Genomic DNA, 17,344 nt, shown 5'->3' on the forward strand with positions numbered 1-17,344 from the left:
AGCACTGTTGTATCCTGAACTTGGAATTTAATGAAACAAAAACTACTCCAAAATGAATCTATATCGTTTTCTATGTATTACTGAAGACTGATAGACCACAGTAACATGGCATCAATCATGACACACACTGCACTTTCAAATATACCCGTCACCATGACAGCAACAGTGAGACAATCCCAGTGATAACCTAAGACGGATATTTTTCTGGATGTCCTTTTCATAAGGGTACCTTCAATTCTCACTGATATTATGCTTCATTTTTCCTAATATCTGTTGTGTTTATTTGGCTACATAACATTCCATCATTTTTGACAAACGTAGATTTCTTTCACTATCGAAGGAGAATCAGCCTCAGACTTCTTAAGTTTCGGTATTGTTCATAACCGATCACTGCTATTTAGGAATTATGGGATCGCAGACTACTTGCAGGATTTACTTACCTCCGAAATTGAAAAGCTTGACAACGTGCAAAACTACATACCTCGAAACTGAAGATTTGACGAAGAAAATCCCATAAGTTTGGGCAATTTTACGTTTTATACAAATAAATGCTGACATGGTTTTTTTTCTTTTTAGTTTTTTTTTATTATTATACAGAATTGTAGTTGGTTTAACTTGCAATTAAGACATAACATATTGCACTTAACAAGCAATGAAAACAAACAAAGTAAACGGGTCAAGTATTGGGTACTATTTTCTTGCTCTTAAAGGTCACCAGCCACCTATATTGTACAAACGTGTGATATTATTATAGTTATAAACAGAACGCATTGGTTATGTATGCACACCATAAAAATGTTTAATTAGACTTAAAACTCCGCTTTATAAAATGACAAAAATTATTTGGCAATCTCCGTAAACAATCGGTAGTTTCCGCGTGCCAAAACCGGATATGGCGTATATTTATCCCTTCTATTCAACCTAGCTATTCAAGTGCTTAATTTCCCCACGTAAATGCCTATGTGATATAGCGTACGATCGTGCTTTTGTACAGCAAATATGGTGCACTGTGTTGCATACGGATGTAACAAAAAGAGTGATGATGGGGAAAAAGAGTTCTTTCTTTTTCCGAAAACCCATGTTTACCAGAAAAAAGTGTATTTAATCTGTGGGATCGAATAGGGGAGGAATGGGAAAGTTGTATCATTTATGCCGGATTATAGTGAATTTGGCCCAAAGACAATCCGGCCCAACTCGAAATACAATTCGACCAAACTTAACAATAGTTTGTACGTTCTTTTTCTTCAATAAAAAAGTAGATGTTATGTAAGCTACGTATTAAGGATAAAAAACTAAATTTAAACAAACTATTTTAAAATTCTTTGAAAGAAATTAATCATACTTCGTAACGTACATATTTATGAGAGAAAACACAAACTGTCATATCTTGCTTGTTCTAATTAAAATATTTATATACATTTTTATGCTAACAAATATATGTATCTGCACAACGACATTCTCAAATTAAGTCTTCTGGTCAAATTATCAATAATCATTTATAAAACAAAAATACGTAACAGATAATATTCTACATAATACGTATACATTTTGCTAAGGGTAGTGTACATGAGATATTATAACAAATATACTTAATTTTAGGCTTCACGTTGTAAGACAGCTGCATACAATATATACTAGATTACACATGAGAGAGAGAGAGAGAGAGAGAGAGAGAGAGAGAGAATAATGTTGAGCATTTTGTCAGTATTTAGTTGCTGCAATACGAAGCTCTTACCAGTTAATTTTATTGTTTGTTTTTATTTTTCAAGTTGTCTTAGTGTTTGCGCGCGTAAATTGAAAGCTTGTAATTACTGGTCAATATCGTCAATCATATTTGCTCCACTATTCCGTACAAATTAGAAAGGAAATAATTTAATTTGTGCCCCACCCCCCACCCCCACACACACTTACGGTACAAAATAAATTGATAAACATACACTTGTTTGAAAATAAAATGAAAGAAATTAACCTTGCATTGTTATCATATATTCCTTCTTTTTTGATCATGCGAAAATTATTTTAAAAAAATATATATCCACGAACTCCGTATATGCAGCGGATACTGGCTTGCGTATGCATCCTTAGTGTAGTGTGTATCGCTTATGTCAAATAACAAAATCGCAAATGAGACGAAATTATCACCCGATTGCTTGAAGGCACGTGCCATTTACGCATGATAAGTTACTTATTGCAAACTGACCCAGATTGTATTGTATCTAGGCAGTGTCGTCTTAAGGCATGGGCAGACTGGGCAGTTGCCCAGGGCCTCACGCTTCTAGGGGCATCATGCTGCCCATATTGTTAAAATTCTAAAGACATATATAGCAAGGGATACAGGGAAACTATATTGGGAAGTAAAAGGCGATGACATCATGGGGCTAAGTCACATGGCGCTACGCGAAGTGGACAGACTCATGAAAGAGTCTTTGAAAACACCCCATGTAGAACATAAACAGACAAAACAGAGACACAAATACATACTGGATAACACTTAGTTTAAAACCCTACTAACTTCTTCTATATCTTAAAAACCATACAGCTCCCGCACTTTATGTTTGACTACTACACAAAAATGTGGTCTCATAAACAATTTTGGATCTTTCAATAAAGAATAATCAGGTAAACTAAATAAAGGAGGCCTAACTCGACCCAGGAGAAACACATTGAGAATAAAGAAGTGTGGACCTTGGATCGAGCGTAACCTACCTATCAGCATCCTTAAAAACTATTACGAGGAACGACACATATTATCACTCGAATAATACAATAGGAATTTTTTTAAAAACAAAATCTAAATAGTACACCGTTCCATTGTCAAAATTCTAAAGCCATAAAACAAATTAAATGATAAAATATAACATATCATAATGGATCTTAAATTCAAATTAGGAAGAAATACAACTAGGAAAGATTTTTGATCTATACTTGCTGTCTCAAACACACAGAAAATATAGCATACACACAATATAGTACCACTACATATTGCAAACACTGAGACCTAGGCGACCTCTAGCAAAGATCACAAAAATTCAAGGGAAGGAACTTCGAGCAAGGTGAGGGAAACCATGCTCGGACGAACAACCCTTTAGAACTAAGGAAACATGAATACCCCATCAAAAATTCTAAAAACTAAATTTTTAATATAAAATTTTGTTTTTAAATAAAACATACAAAACATCTGAGGGGGAAACACACAAACATAAAATACTTTATTTTTTGGGAAGGGGAGGCATCTGTCTATAGGGGGCCCCAGAACATTGCTTTGCCCAGAGCCTACAATGTTGTTAAGACGGCCCTTATCCAGGTTAACTATAAGTCGGTATCTCGCAAATAAATAAAAAATCATTATTTTAAAATACATTCAATGTGAGTGCAAATGATAATCTTTTTGCTAGCTTGGGTTACAAAAGTATAATTGGGGCCCCGAGTGGCCGAGTGGTCTAAAGCGCTCTCCGTTACGGATCACTGCCATCTCACCTCTGTCTGCGTGGGTTCGAGTCTCGGATTCAGCCAATGCAGGTATGTGTGAAAGCTTGCCACTAGCTTCTCGTGGGTCGGTGGTTCTTTCCGGGGTTTTCCCGGGTTCTTCCTCCACCATTAATACTGGCCGCCATGTATAGCCTATCGTGTGCTGAAAAATGGCGTTAAACCCCTCCAGCAACAACAACAACAACAACAAAAGTATTATTAAAGCAAGTTATTATTGTGTATAATATTTGCCCTACAAACATCAATTATGATTACATATGGCAAACAAATAGAAGCCCGGGTGATAAACACAACTGGCATGGAGCAATAAACTCATTGTTTAAACTTACGGACAGGATATCAAATACATAGGATATTTTATTACAATGCAAACCAACCCCGGAAAATTGACTTTGGTATCTTTTTAGTGTGCCGATTTTTTCTTCTGAAGTTGGCCGACAAAAGGAAGTCACGTTTGGTTCCTTTGGATTCTTTAAGTGTGCCGATTTCTTTCATTTTTTTTAAAATATAAAGTCTCCCAACACAGGGAAGCCAGCATTGATTCTTTTTACCTGTATTAACAGGAATTTTCAAGATAAATTGAAACAGTGGAACAGTTTTGAAAGCGACACAATCTAGTGCGTCGTGCACGCATACCGATATAAGGCTGAACAGTAAATTAGTTTTCATTAGTTTCATCTAAAATATTCCCTATCCATAGTTTATAGTGTTTTTTTTTTCGACAACAAGAAGCGTATACCTCGTCTTGTAGAGATAAATGTACGTCATTTCCGGTTGCGTCCTCTATAGGTGGGAAATCGTAACTAAGGGGAAGTAACATCGTTGTATACTTCTATTTCGAGTAATTAAATTATTATTTCTTCTTTACCCTTGATAATTTGTGTGTGTGTGTGTGTGTGTGTGTGCGAGTATAACTATTTTTAATCATGTAATGCAAATCTGATATAAATAGGAAAAGGTTGGAGTATGGCCGGTGACCTTTAATCAACGTGGGGATAATATCCAAAATTGGATATTGAACTGGTAGATAGCGAAGGCGCTTGCTTAGGAGCTATGGTAAAAAGTGGCATCACCACATGTGCGCGAGCGCATAAAAGTGGGATGTAATGATGCGCAGCGCTCATGTGTCATTACAAAAAAGAACGTGCAATATACACGTTTGCCACTCAGATATGAACATATATTGCAATCATCATAACAATACATCTGCTTGCAATATATGTTTCCAATAGTAATCACACAAAACATTTATAGTATTACAGAAAACGTGAACAAACTGAAATTTACAAAAAATCTCCTGGATGTTCCTTTCTCCGAGCTTGATACGCGCTTAGCAGTTTAGCAGCGAACAAACTGAACATAAATCTGGTACAGGTTTCAGTAACATCAAAATTTTCTCTTTAAATGGGTATTTTTCTATCTCCTTCTTATTCCTTGGTAAAATTCGTGAATTTTCAAAGAAAATTTAACACGTATCAAGGAATGAACAGTTAGTGTCGCATGTCATCGTTACCTGAATTCTTTTGACAAGAGTCCTGCTTTTACTTCTGAATCAATTTTTTTTTTCTTCTTCCTCAGTCCTGAGATGCTCATCGGCTCTTCTCTTTGGAGAATACAAACACTCCTAGGTCAACAGTTTTAAAAACTAAACTAATTTTTGTTTTACATATTCTTCTTCTGACATAAATCCCAGTTTTTGCAGAATTATCTTAGTCAGAATAATACACACACCATAATCTCAGGAGAGAATCGGAGAATTATAATAAAACGGATATATTTTCTTTAAATAAAAACCGCATACATAAGTATTCTCACGCCTGCATCGTTTAATACATAGCATCTGGATCAAACGCCTACTTCTTGTCAAAATCTACAGGTTGAAGGAAAACTACTATATAAACTTATTTGGTTATGATCTCTTAAAAATATAATTTCCAAATAATTAAAACATATATTTATCTAATAGCGGAGTGACCTTGACATTAGGTCTTGATTTAATTCTTGGATGGCTGCTATAGGTTTAGCGCCATTTTTTCAGCACATGATAAGCTATACATGGCGGCCAGTATATTTGGCGGAGAATGAACCCGGGAAGATTCCGCGAAGAACCACCGACACATGATAAGCAACTGGCAAACATTCTCACATATCCACGTTGGCCGAGTCAGTCTGGATCCCACACAGATAACGGTGAGATGTCAGTGATCGGTAAAGGTGACATTACGTCCTGAAATAATTCAGCTACTTGAACTATGGTAGGGGTGGGTGCTATTAAAATTGACACCGAATCATCAAAACAAAGCTAAATACATTACATAACCAAATATCAGTCTCTCTTAATGAGAAATTCTTTTCTTTGTCTTATAAGACACTTTTCATAAGTCTTGAAAACTATTATCACGTGTTACATATCTTTTTCAGCCCTGATATTAATAACTAGAAATAGTTTCAAAATGTAGTTCTATGAAATTAGCATGATGGATTCGCAGTCCTGCCCCGACCAGCACGAGTTGACTGCCATGGTGTGTCTATGGACAAACCATTTTACTTCTATTGCTTCTACACTGAATAGTCTTTCATGAACTGGTATGAAAGATGTACCCTGTTGATTGCTAGAATAAGAGTGAAAAATGAAAGAAAAAGGCAGATTCAATCACATTGAAGAACTCACCTAGGGTCAAAATCGTGTCCAAACTCTTCACCAAGCCGCATGCGATGATTTAGTGCTCCATAATCGATGTTTTCTAGTTAAAATCTATCGAAAGTTCGTTATCTGTCTGAGCGATACCTTGACACTTCCATTGATTTTAATGATGGGTATAGTGGGAGATATGTGACTTTTAATATGTTACTTGTCACCTCATAAGCGGACCGTAGTTTCCAGACTGAAATTGAAAAGCTAATACGCTATAACCCCGCGATTGATCGCCATGTTTCATGGGAGATGATATGAGGTATACGAGTCAATGAATAAGCCTTTCAGTGCCAGTAATAAAAGTTTTCGATTTAAAATTTCAATATCTATTTTATGACAGTTGATTTTAACACAATAAGGAATTCTTGTTACCAAATAAAGTCAATATCACTTCGCGTCGTGTTGTCTCATTTCGAGAACCATGCGTATGTATTCTCTAAGCGCTTTGAGCACGAAACCCGAATTCTAGATAAACACACACTAAATTAGGTATAATGCTTGTCTATTTATCTATCCCAACTCACCCGAAATTAGGTACGATACATGTCTATCTACCCCAACTAGCCCTAAATTAGTTATGATACTTCTCTACTTATGACAATGCGTCCAAACTTAGGTTCGATTTTGTCTATCTACATCAAGAAAATCACGCATACCAGAAGTTGATCGAAAGTTAAGAACCCGAAAGTTCTACGATTCTGACGTAATTCTAAGTAGAGTTATCGAACATTTCAACATGTAGAGGCCATAGGACTTTTATAACATAACACTTCGCACCGTCACATAGCAACGTCATTAACTAACGCAACTTTTGGAGTTGTGTGAAAAGTATCTTATACAACCTGTGTGCAACAAATATGAAACTAATACAGCTTTCTTCAATAATTAAAAACATGAAATTAGTACAGCTTTCTTCTATTATTCCAAAATGGCGCTGACTGTAAGCAGTTCATGACACTTACTGTGCAATTCGTGTCATTTATATGATATCTGAGAAACATTCATGGAAGGATTCCCGTGCATATCTAAAGGTTATTGATGTGAAACAGCTGTACCTCACTATCAGAAGTTGAACTCAACCTGAAATTCTAGTACTTATGATGTCGAATATATATTTTAATTAAAACATTGAATTACATTAACAACTATAAGTAACTGAATGCATCGAATATCATCTTGTACAACATCATAGACCTGTATATGTTGACTGATTCTGAGACGGTCGATCTGATTCTACACTGTTTTTAATTGTGGAATGTGCTGGTGATTATTCGAGTCCACAACTCAACACATAGTTCTACTCCTAAAACGGTATACTTTATTTACACATGATAAGTTACTTATTGCAAACTGAAGAAATAGAGTATCAACAATTTTAAAAATAAAATTGTAAAAAGCCACGCCATCTTGGATTGGACCCGCCGGGGATCCACCGCTGCATGTTCATATATTGGTTTAATCGAGTTGTAATGTCTCCAAAATCTTTTGGGCATGAAAATCAAGTTCAAGATAAACGTCCCTAAATCAGCTATGATAACGAAATAATGAAAATAACCACACCACAGGAGGTGCTACGGTTAGAAAGATCTTGAAAGTGCCGACAGCTGTGAACGTATTGCAAAGTAGTACTACAAGTTTGACTTAATTCCAAATAGATGTATTGAGCATTGACATTTTCAGACTTGGAGCCAGTGACAGAGTGTGATTGAGAGGCGGCCGAATGCAATTGCCCCATATTGCACAGACAATGCTTGGAAATTTTGTTTAACAAGTATTTCATGAATTTAAAAAAAAAAAAAGCAAACCACGGTATCAACGCCCAGTATTATCGCACAGTATTGCCATAAATGAACAGAGTCTTTGCACTTGTGCGATAAGTAGAACAGTGTACCCTTGATCATCCAATGTAAAACAATACATTGACTAAACAAAAATAGATCTGCGATACAATTCTATTTTACTATATCAACTGATCCAAATTAAAAACCGTGCAGATATCGATATGTTGTTGAAAAATCTTCTATATTGCTTGCTTTCACAGTACCGTATGTACATAAGTATAGCAGCTTTAACCGCCAGCGCATCATGAGACAGCAGATCTGTATGATGGCCGGTGGAATAAAAACAAAATAAGTAAGCTGACATTTTTTTAATCGTGTATCATGCTTGAGTCTTTAGAAGAAATGCGTGTAAATTATGTGTCGTATTAAAATTTGAGTGAAGTTGTTAAACGCTTACTTTTAAAAGCAAGAAAGTGCGTCAGACGTGTATTTTCTGATCAGCAGAAAGTGCACAAGCAATATTTTGTGATCACCAATATATTCGGCGTAAAAAAAAAGTTCTCAAGTACATAAATTAAACTAGTTGTTTTCTTTAGTTTTTTGTTTCTTCTGTACTTTTCTGGATTTAACGCCATTTTCCAGCACGCGATAAGCTATACATGGCGGTCAGTAAACAGTATACATGCTGGAGGAAGAACCCGCGAAAACCCCAGTAACAACCAACAACCCACGAGTAAACTACTGACTAGCTTTCTCACATCCCAGAACTGGGTAAATGCGTGCGCTTTAGACCAGTCGGCCACCAAAATTGAAAAGGAGGTATATTTTTAAAATCCAATTTGATACAAATACGGCAAGGTTCATGCCTTTATCGGCGTAACTACTTTAAAAGGGACACATGACACAACAAAAGGTTAATACACCTGTTTGACCTAATGTTATGAAACAATGAGGTCGGTTCGTGTGATATAAGACCAGTGCCGGATTTAGGTTTAAAGCTAAATAAGCTACAGCTTAGGGCCTCACATTCTGAACCGCTTGAAGTTTTAAGATACTTTGGATTGTATTAACTATTAGAAGACATGTATATTATCACTAATATGTACCTACTTTTGCAATATACATCAAGTTCCTACCAAAAGAAGAAAGACCAAATCTAAATGCCTCTCTATAAAAGCGCCATATGGTGGAAACCTATAGGACAAGGAAGGGGTTGACCCTAGCTACGATGTCGTAGCCTCAACTTGATTTGTTGTCGTTTACGAGGTAGAGTAAGGGTACTAATATTAGTACTAGGTTGACCCGGGTTCGTGTTGGTCTTGTTTTCCATGATCAGCGATAAGCTTGAATATTGGATAGATATTTAATATAACAGAATCCTAAAAGTTAAAAGATGAGCGTTGAGAGGTATTGTATCTGTCTTATTAGAGTGTCAATGCTAATTATAAAGAAAATTAATTGCGACATAGCTAGCTGGATAAAATGAAACTCCAGACATTTCAGTGGTTACGCCGGTTTATCTTTGAACCAGAACGAAACAAATATGCATCGACTTGGCGAAGTGGAACCTAGATTTTACATAACGCATGTTATCAAACGGCATACCATAGACACCGTTCTACCACTGACAAAGAATTCCGCTGTGGATATTGGACACAAGTTTCAATGACATAAAACTTCTGTAGAGAAAAAAATTTGAGACGTAAAAAATAATGTTATATGTCTTAAATTGTGAAATAATTTATCAGAAAAGCGATTTAAATAGTTTGGTCGTCATTTGGCATACTTAATAGACCGTTTAACAACACGGATAAGCAGTGATGCGAGAACAATAGCAAGTGTTACAAAAGCTGGTTCAAAATGGAAACAGCCTAACTTGACAGGGGGGAACGTTTTATATGCCCATGATTTCTTTACTGTGATGGCTAATGCTCCATAAATCATGGATGGAAAAATGCGCTACAGGAGGTCGACAATCTGAACTCAGAACTTCACATATCGAAAGACGCGTTAACGGTATAGTTCTGTTGTTTTGTTTTGTGTTTTTGTTTCGTTGGGAGGGGGGAGGGTCGGGTCGGACAAGGTACGTGCAATCTAAGCACTCAACAGTTGTTGAGGTAAACTTTGCCGTACCACTATTTAGCAATATTCGAATTTAAATGGAAATGTTCTTAGCACTGGTAATGCTGAACAAGTACCGAAAGGAAACCACTTGATCTTAGTTCCAAACTAAAAAGCTTTGAATTTTGATATTGTGATATAATAATGTATTCTATGTATATTGACCTTTGTTTAGTGTATTTTGGCAGGATGTAGCCCAGTCTGATTAAAATCGAGATCTACTTGTATGTTGGAGATCTCTACTTTAATGAGACTGGATGTATGTAAGGCGTTAATTCGATTGGATGTAGGTAAGGCGTGTATGAGATTGGATGTAGCTAAGGCGTAACACAGACAATAACGATTTATTCGTATTATATTTTGTTCGAGTAATACCCTATGACATGGAGAGATACAAATTCGACTTACCACGTGCTCCATATATTTTTATCATTAGATGGTGTCTGCAACTCGCTCAGGTGGCTTTCACTGCGGATGATTATACGTGCCATTGTTTTGTCCGGTACGATGATACTGTCTGATAATTCTTTTTCCAATCCAGAAGGAGTTACGATCTGCAATCGTTTCTGCAACAAAACTTCGCTTTGTCTGTGCGTCTTATTTGCTGGCAGATACTCTTCAATACTGCAAAATAGTTTTAGCCTTATCATCAACCGGAAAGTCGGGCATACGCTGGCGTATCGTTTCGCACACACGTACATGAAATATTCAGCAAGAGTGAGACGGAGTAGTAAATTAATTATTTGCATCCTAGGTAACTCAATCACTTTACACCGGTCAACAAATTGTTTACCCCACCGCGTCTCACCAACTTGTGACACCCACCACCACACCACCGTTTCAGTTATTTTAAAAGAAGCAGTCGTCCGAATACAGTGTCTTATCTTTTTCACACACACACATGGTGACCTCGACCATTTATTTTCGGTAACCTTACTTCACATAGAGGCGCCCCTCCCCCACCCCATTATATCTGAAAATAGCCTAGCTTACCAAGTTTCTAAAATAAAAATCCAGCGCACTCAACAACATTTAACCGATTTTAAATTCTTTTCACAAAATGCGAGACCGAATAATATATTCAAAAATTTAAAACTATTTTAAGCTATAATGATTAATCAGGTCAAAATTTACTCAAGCATGGGCTAAACAATCACCTTGTATTAAAAATTATTCAGGAAATGGTAATGCGAATTAAATTCCAATTTAATCCAAGAATTACAGCCACAAGCCCCAATTATTTAAAGTCCTGAATATAACTCAGTAGAAGTCCAGAATATTATGTGGTAGCTTATAGAGTGTTGATCTGTTAACATTATTTTGTTAAATCACAGAAATATCATTCCAGGTTTGAATTTACTATAAATTCCAGCGAATGTCTCTATCCAATAATTTTATCAGAGCACTTTTGTATTTCCATAAAAAATAATCACTTGAAGTCAATAATTTGAATAAATAAAATTCAGCCCAACCGGAGGCAACATATATTACAACTTCAAAGTGCTAGATCTTAAAGCGCGACTGAAAATATCCTCTCAGTTACAAAACAATTTAGTTCTCTACTTGACCTCAGGTCACAAAATTAGCATTTTCTAAATAAAAACGTATTACTTAATGGAAAATAACCCTCTAGAATGATCCTGGTGTTCACAAAATAAAAACCATAACCTGGATTATTATAAAATACACTAAGGAAATTCAAAAACCTAGAGCAATATCCAAATAAACATATTTACTTCTATTAATAATAATACTGATTGTAAACACATAAACATACAGAATAATTAGCATTGTATTAGCTGTTTACACAGAATAAATTCTTTTTTTTTAAAATTCATATACGGGTCAAGCAGAAAGTTTGGACAAGGTCAAGTCCAAGATACAATGTTACATTACAATAGCATGTAATGAAATTAAAAAGAAATAATTTTTAAAAAACCTAACTAATAAACAATTTAAATTAAATATACATAACACTATCAGAAACGAAAGTTTCGGCAATTTCCTTCTCAGCACAGACCCACCGGTGTCCTACACGCTTGTCCCGGGCAACGTCGGCGTGCGATGTGGCAGCTTACTCCACTCCATAGCACCTGTGGCCTTAGGCTAGTTAGAGTTAGACGATCTATGAAAAATATCCAGAAAGTCATAAGAGCTATAGCAGAAGCTGTGAGTGACCACGATGATAAGGATTGGCTCCTAAATGGGTTGGCAGGAAAGCCAGCTCGTCGACGGGAACAACAGCATGTACAAAACCAACAGAAAGCGGCGCCCGCTAGCGCCCGCTAAGTGTGACCTGGCTGAGCTGCTGACTGCTGGAACAGCGCACGAATACGTAAACCCATAGACCTGTGTCTTACCTATGCGAGCTCAAAGCGATGCTCGATTAAGTGGTTGTAGAAAGCTATGCGATATACGAGGGCTGTACATAGTACATAGTCACCTTTTGCCAACAGACAACCAGGTTCATCTTCTTATGGATTTAAAAGATGATCCATCCGGGTCTCTTCGACCAGCATCATCAAAAACCTCTATTTCAGTTATGGCTCAGTACTAGTCCAGTTGCAGCTGGTATGATAAGCTACAGAGATGTTGATAAAGGAGGAGTAAAAATAGCAAAGGATGGAGTACATCAGAACCTTCAGTGGTACCAAAGTCGGAACCATCAGCGGTACTGAAGTCGGATCCGTCAGCGATACCTACAGAATTCGTGACTTGCCAAGCTGATGTAATAACACTGGGTTATGATGGAGGCCGACCAAAGTTCTGCTTCAGCGCCAGCTGAAAATGCGTTGAAAGCGTGATATGACATCTTTATGTTCTATGGTTTGGCATAGCTTTACGTCAGGGCACACAGATATAACGACTAGAGCCACAATCAGACACACACTCTAACCTTTTCATCTGGAATAGCTTGTGTAAACAAACGCTTGAAAGCTGTGTATACACCGCCGTACGCCAAAGATCTTGGAAACCTTTACCACGAAACAGTACATTATATCCTTGACGTCAGGTATGCGATGATTGCCAACGCTTGCTAAAAATGAGACCGGCCGATCTTGGTCGCCTAGACTTCGAAGACAGCAGTAAAGGCAGTTACCATCACAAAGCTGTGTCTCTGAACATAGGAAATGCTATTTAAACAGGGAATCTTTCCTGATAAAAACATAAAGACTGCCTAATGTCCTCGCAATGTCTAGCTCAATTTTCCTGCTTTCTCAGATAGATATAAAGGGGTCAACGAAAAACGCATTCTCTGCGACAATGCTACTGAAGAACTCCAAGCTGCACAGGTCTCATACCTACATATTCGCAATCAGCGTCTCGATTACCTAAATGAACGAAGGCAAGTTGAACAGCTGGCTGAACGAGTTTCCCAAGATCTCGAAGACGGTCCTAAGCTTTCTTACTTCTACACGCTCTCGCAACAAAAATACAAGCTGATATTTATTATCGGACGCTGAGCTATTGTGGGCTACGTGGCGTAGAAGCACTTGTAACAGCAGAGATGGCAGGCATTTTCGGTGGTGGTGGTGTCTCTGAGCCCTCCAGTTGTACCCATCATGGAGTAGGGTACTCGAAGCCTACTTAGAGAATGTTGCCCTTTCGTGCTTCTATCTTGATTGTTTTCGCAGGGCTGGTATCTACTAGTCGACTCATATAAAAAAGCTAGTTGGCAGCGCTGCACCGCTGCCCAGTTGTACAGAAGTAAGTTATCCAGGACGCGGGTTTGTCAGAGTAGTAGTCTGGAGACATCGAGTTGTTCGTCTTGTCAAGCCTTATACCCGCTGATCTTAGGAGGGTATGCCAGATCATTCCAGGAGAGATACAGTAATTGAGAGGGTCGAGGCCGTAATTTTGTCTGCGATGTTACGGAAATCCTGAAACGCGTCCCTTTGCAGAAGCACATCGGTTCGCAGGTGGTGATCGTGGAAGTCTCCAATGTTTTTACATCCAAATGTTTTCCACATTTCATTCTTTCTTCCTATTTATTTATCTCCCTGTAAGTCTGTCTGTCTTTTTTTGTGTTCTGCAACAGATTCTATTTCCGAGTTAAGACACTCAAACTTGGCAACGTCGCTCACCATCATTGGAAAATCAATGCCATCAAACCTTAGCTCACGAATGTCATCCCTGTACTAGCCTTGCCTCTCAGAAAATCCCACTCGAAATAGTGATTGTCGTTACTCACAGTATTATTGACCTCTGCCCGCGGCTGAATGAACTTTAGAGTCGGTGTTTAATATTAGCTGCGAAATAACCTCTGCATCTTAAATGCTCAAAGGTCTAGAGCTATGTTGCGAAGAAATTCCCATCTAGAATTCTCGCGCATGTAGCATTCAATATTAGTGCGTTTACATCATAAACTAGCTTCTCGATTTTGTCTGGCCTAAGAACAATCGCAGTTTGGCTCCTGAAGTAGCCTGTCACACTGATTACTTCATTTCGCTGACAGTCTTGTTTTTCCAATCACTCTAAAAGCATAAGGTTAAACATTAAACCACCAGGTTGCTGTAGCTCGCGACAAACCATATCTTTTAACTTTGGCGCCATATAATGAAGAAATGTCATCGCATCTGCTTCAAACCTGTGGTTTGTTGTGTGGGCTAACCCTTGATCCGTCCCATCACATATAGCTGGTTCGGCTATAGGGATGCCTTGATCCGTCCCAGCACATATAGCTGGTTGGACTATAGGGATGCCTTGATCAGTCCCATCACATATAGCTAGTTGTACTATAGGGATGCGTCATCCAAATTTTATGGTTACCTATAGGCGTTATTTTCTGTTTAGTGAATCTGTATTTGGCAGAGGTTCTTATTTTCCTTAAGGGCCAAGTTTTAGTTCTTGGGGTCTAAGTTCTGTACACAAGACAGTTTGTCAGTGACCTTTACTCTATGGCATATGGTAAAGTTATTACTCTTTACTAACGTTATGTGTTTCTGTATCCTTTTTGTTTGGGTTTATACTAAATTTGTTGTTTAACCAATTTAATGGTGTTTGCATGAGTGTAACACAAGCAGTTTGTCCTTAAAATATCTTTCTTTGTACGATTTTTGTTGCTGTTCTTGTTTTTTGTGTGTTTTTGTTTTTTATATAATAAAATTCATAAAGTTGAAACGTCGCTGCCTACGTATTCTGTCTCTTCTAACTCGTCGTCGAAGTCGAGTTTGTAGTAATTTCTCCGTTTCCTTCCATTATCTTCACCAGGTTCCGCATTTAGTTGTTCTACTTCCATTTTCGCTTATTTCTTGAGCTTTCTTCTGGCTTTCTTTTTTGGTCGTGGCTTTTTCTTCTCTGCGGTCCATTCCATAAAGGCTGATGTCTGAATTGGATTTCTTTGTCATTGTTTCCTTCCTTTGTTGCTGATGTTGTTGGCATTGTTTCTTTTCTCTCATTTGATTGTAACTTTGTTATGTTTTCTCTAGCATTCGCGGTTTCGCTTTTGTGTTGTTGGGTTTCTTGCTGACTTTGTTGCTCTCTATTCTGTTGTTTCTCTTGTAATTCTATTTCATGTTGTTTATCTTTTGCTTCCTTTTGTTACTGTTGTTTCCCTTTCTCATGCAACTCATAAAATCTAATAGATGTCGCTAGAACAAAGGACTAAAATATCTGCTCGATCTACCAAGGTGTAGAAAAGCTTGACATATCGGAAGCTTGACAAGCGTAGATGCAACCAGAGAAGCTCTTTTAATATTTACAATGAACACACGATAACGTTTTCCTATATCTGCGCGATCTCTAATTAAATATTTGGTCTTAAATTTTAATTTATCGCTAGACCTGCATACAAAATAATCAAAACTTTTCCCTTGGCTCTGCTGACATTTTTACAACCTATTTTAAACCAATTTAACTATACATGAACAATAGGCACAGTTTCCTTTGGTTTGCATATAACTTTTAAAACTGCTTTTGTCTCTTTACTAGCCAACTTTATTTTAAGTGTAATTTCCATCACAACTCATGCATAGGAGGTACTGGCTTCTAACACCTGCTCCACGTGTCCAACATAAATAGATAACGCAAACGTTTTTCCTTTACATTATGAGCGCATAACAGTACTTTCACAGCATAACCATTCACAAATATCCTACTTACTCAGCTTAAACCAGGCACACGTTTTTGGTGGTATACGAGGCATTATTGTACCCATGAAAATTGCAGCTTCAAAAAGCTCCCTACGGCGTATCGTTCGCCTGTTTGCCCAGGGGTAGTTGCACTCTCCCACTCCCAATCCCCTCGCTCCGCCACTGCCTATATGAGTATAAAACTTTGCTGATCTGTCATCTAGGAAGTTGATTATGTTATGTGAAATTTTCAAATGCAACATAAATTTGTCCATACTCAAACGTAACGCTTTACCAGGCCACGTTACTGGTTCAAATTACGATGAATGATGAAGATCGCACACTATTTCAATGCATACAAATAAAATTAAAATAATATTAAAAAATACATTGTCGAGAATGACTATATGTGTCAAGCACACTTACCTGGAGTAAATCCCTCGAATTTGTACAAGGAATCACAGATTAGTCTTTTTTTTATTCTGATCCAACCCATCATTAAAACTAAAGGTAATTTGTTACATTTGTAAATCCGGCACTAGTTTGCGTCTTCTATCTTAACTTCAAACAGACACGGCAAAAGTATAAACATTTCCTATTTCGATAAGTTTTATTCAAGGATACCATTTTTTTGGCCCCTGAGATTAAGATACCACCATTTTGCCAACACCGTATGATATGATACTATCGTAAACCTTTCAACAATAGACTACGTTGTGCAAATACAATGCTGGGTTTTATTGACAGTTCAGTCTATTCGAATATAAAATAAGGTTCTTGTTTGTGAGGCGATAAAATATTTTGCTATTTCATGAACAGAGAATACTTACTCTGAAGGTCAGGTATTGCTCGATAACCCTGAGCGAATCTACAAAAATGTCTACCGAGAATATCGTCTCCAACTTAACACTACTACTCATGTCGTCTGCACTTGATATTAAATTAAGTATGATTTACATATAGTTATTTCACATCAATGTTAAACCTGAAATACACATGTTGAACAAAATACTTTCGGGTCTGCACATGTCGTCTGCAGTCGAGTATCACTTTTCCATAAAGTCACGTGAGATACACACATTCAATAATTTTGCAGGTCTATTTCATAATCATTTACGATGACAAAGGTCCTGTCATATAAAATAATGCAGGAAACGAGAACATTCTATTTAAAGATAATATGAACT

At 37.1% G+C, this 17,344-nt stretch overlaps 1 protein-coding gene across 3 annotated transcripts in view; it reads right to left on the reverse strand.

The window, feature by feature from the left end:
• LOC149783017 (uncharacterized) overlaps nt 1-17,051 on the reverse strand; it is a 194,302-nt gene extending 177,251 nt beyond the window's left edge. The window contains exons 1-2 of one of the 3 annotated variants that reach the window (XM_089934599.1): nt 16,988-17,051; nt 10,495-10,710 (exon numbers count right to left, since the gene is read on the reverse strand). In XM_089934599.1, the coding sequence (XP_089790725.1) occupies nt 10,495-10,577 (83 nt within the window). In that variant the 5' untranslated portion in view covers nt 10,578-10,710; nt 16,988-17,051. Of the gene's footprint in view, nt 1-6,160; nt 6,340-10,494; nt 10,711-16,583; nt 16,718-16,987 lie in introns of those variants that run through there. The other 2 variants (XM_089934598.1, XM_089934601.1) reach the window with 2 other exon arrangements.
• Nucleotides 17,052-17,344: the final 293 nt, after the last annotated feature.

This window comes from Sinohyriopsis cumingii, chromosome 15 (assembly GCF_028554795.1).
Source record: "Sinohyriopsis cumingii isolate HCF-2022 chromosome 15, ASM2855479v2, whole genome shotgun sequence".
Classification (NCBI taxonomy): domain Eukaryota; kingdom Metazoa; phylum Mollusca; class Bivalvia; order Unionida; family Unionidae; genus Sinohyriopsis; species Sinohyriopsis cumingii.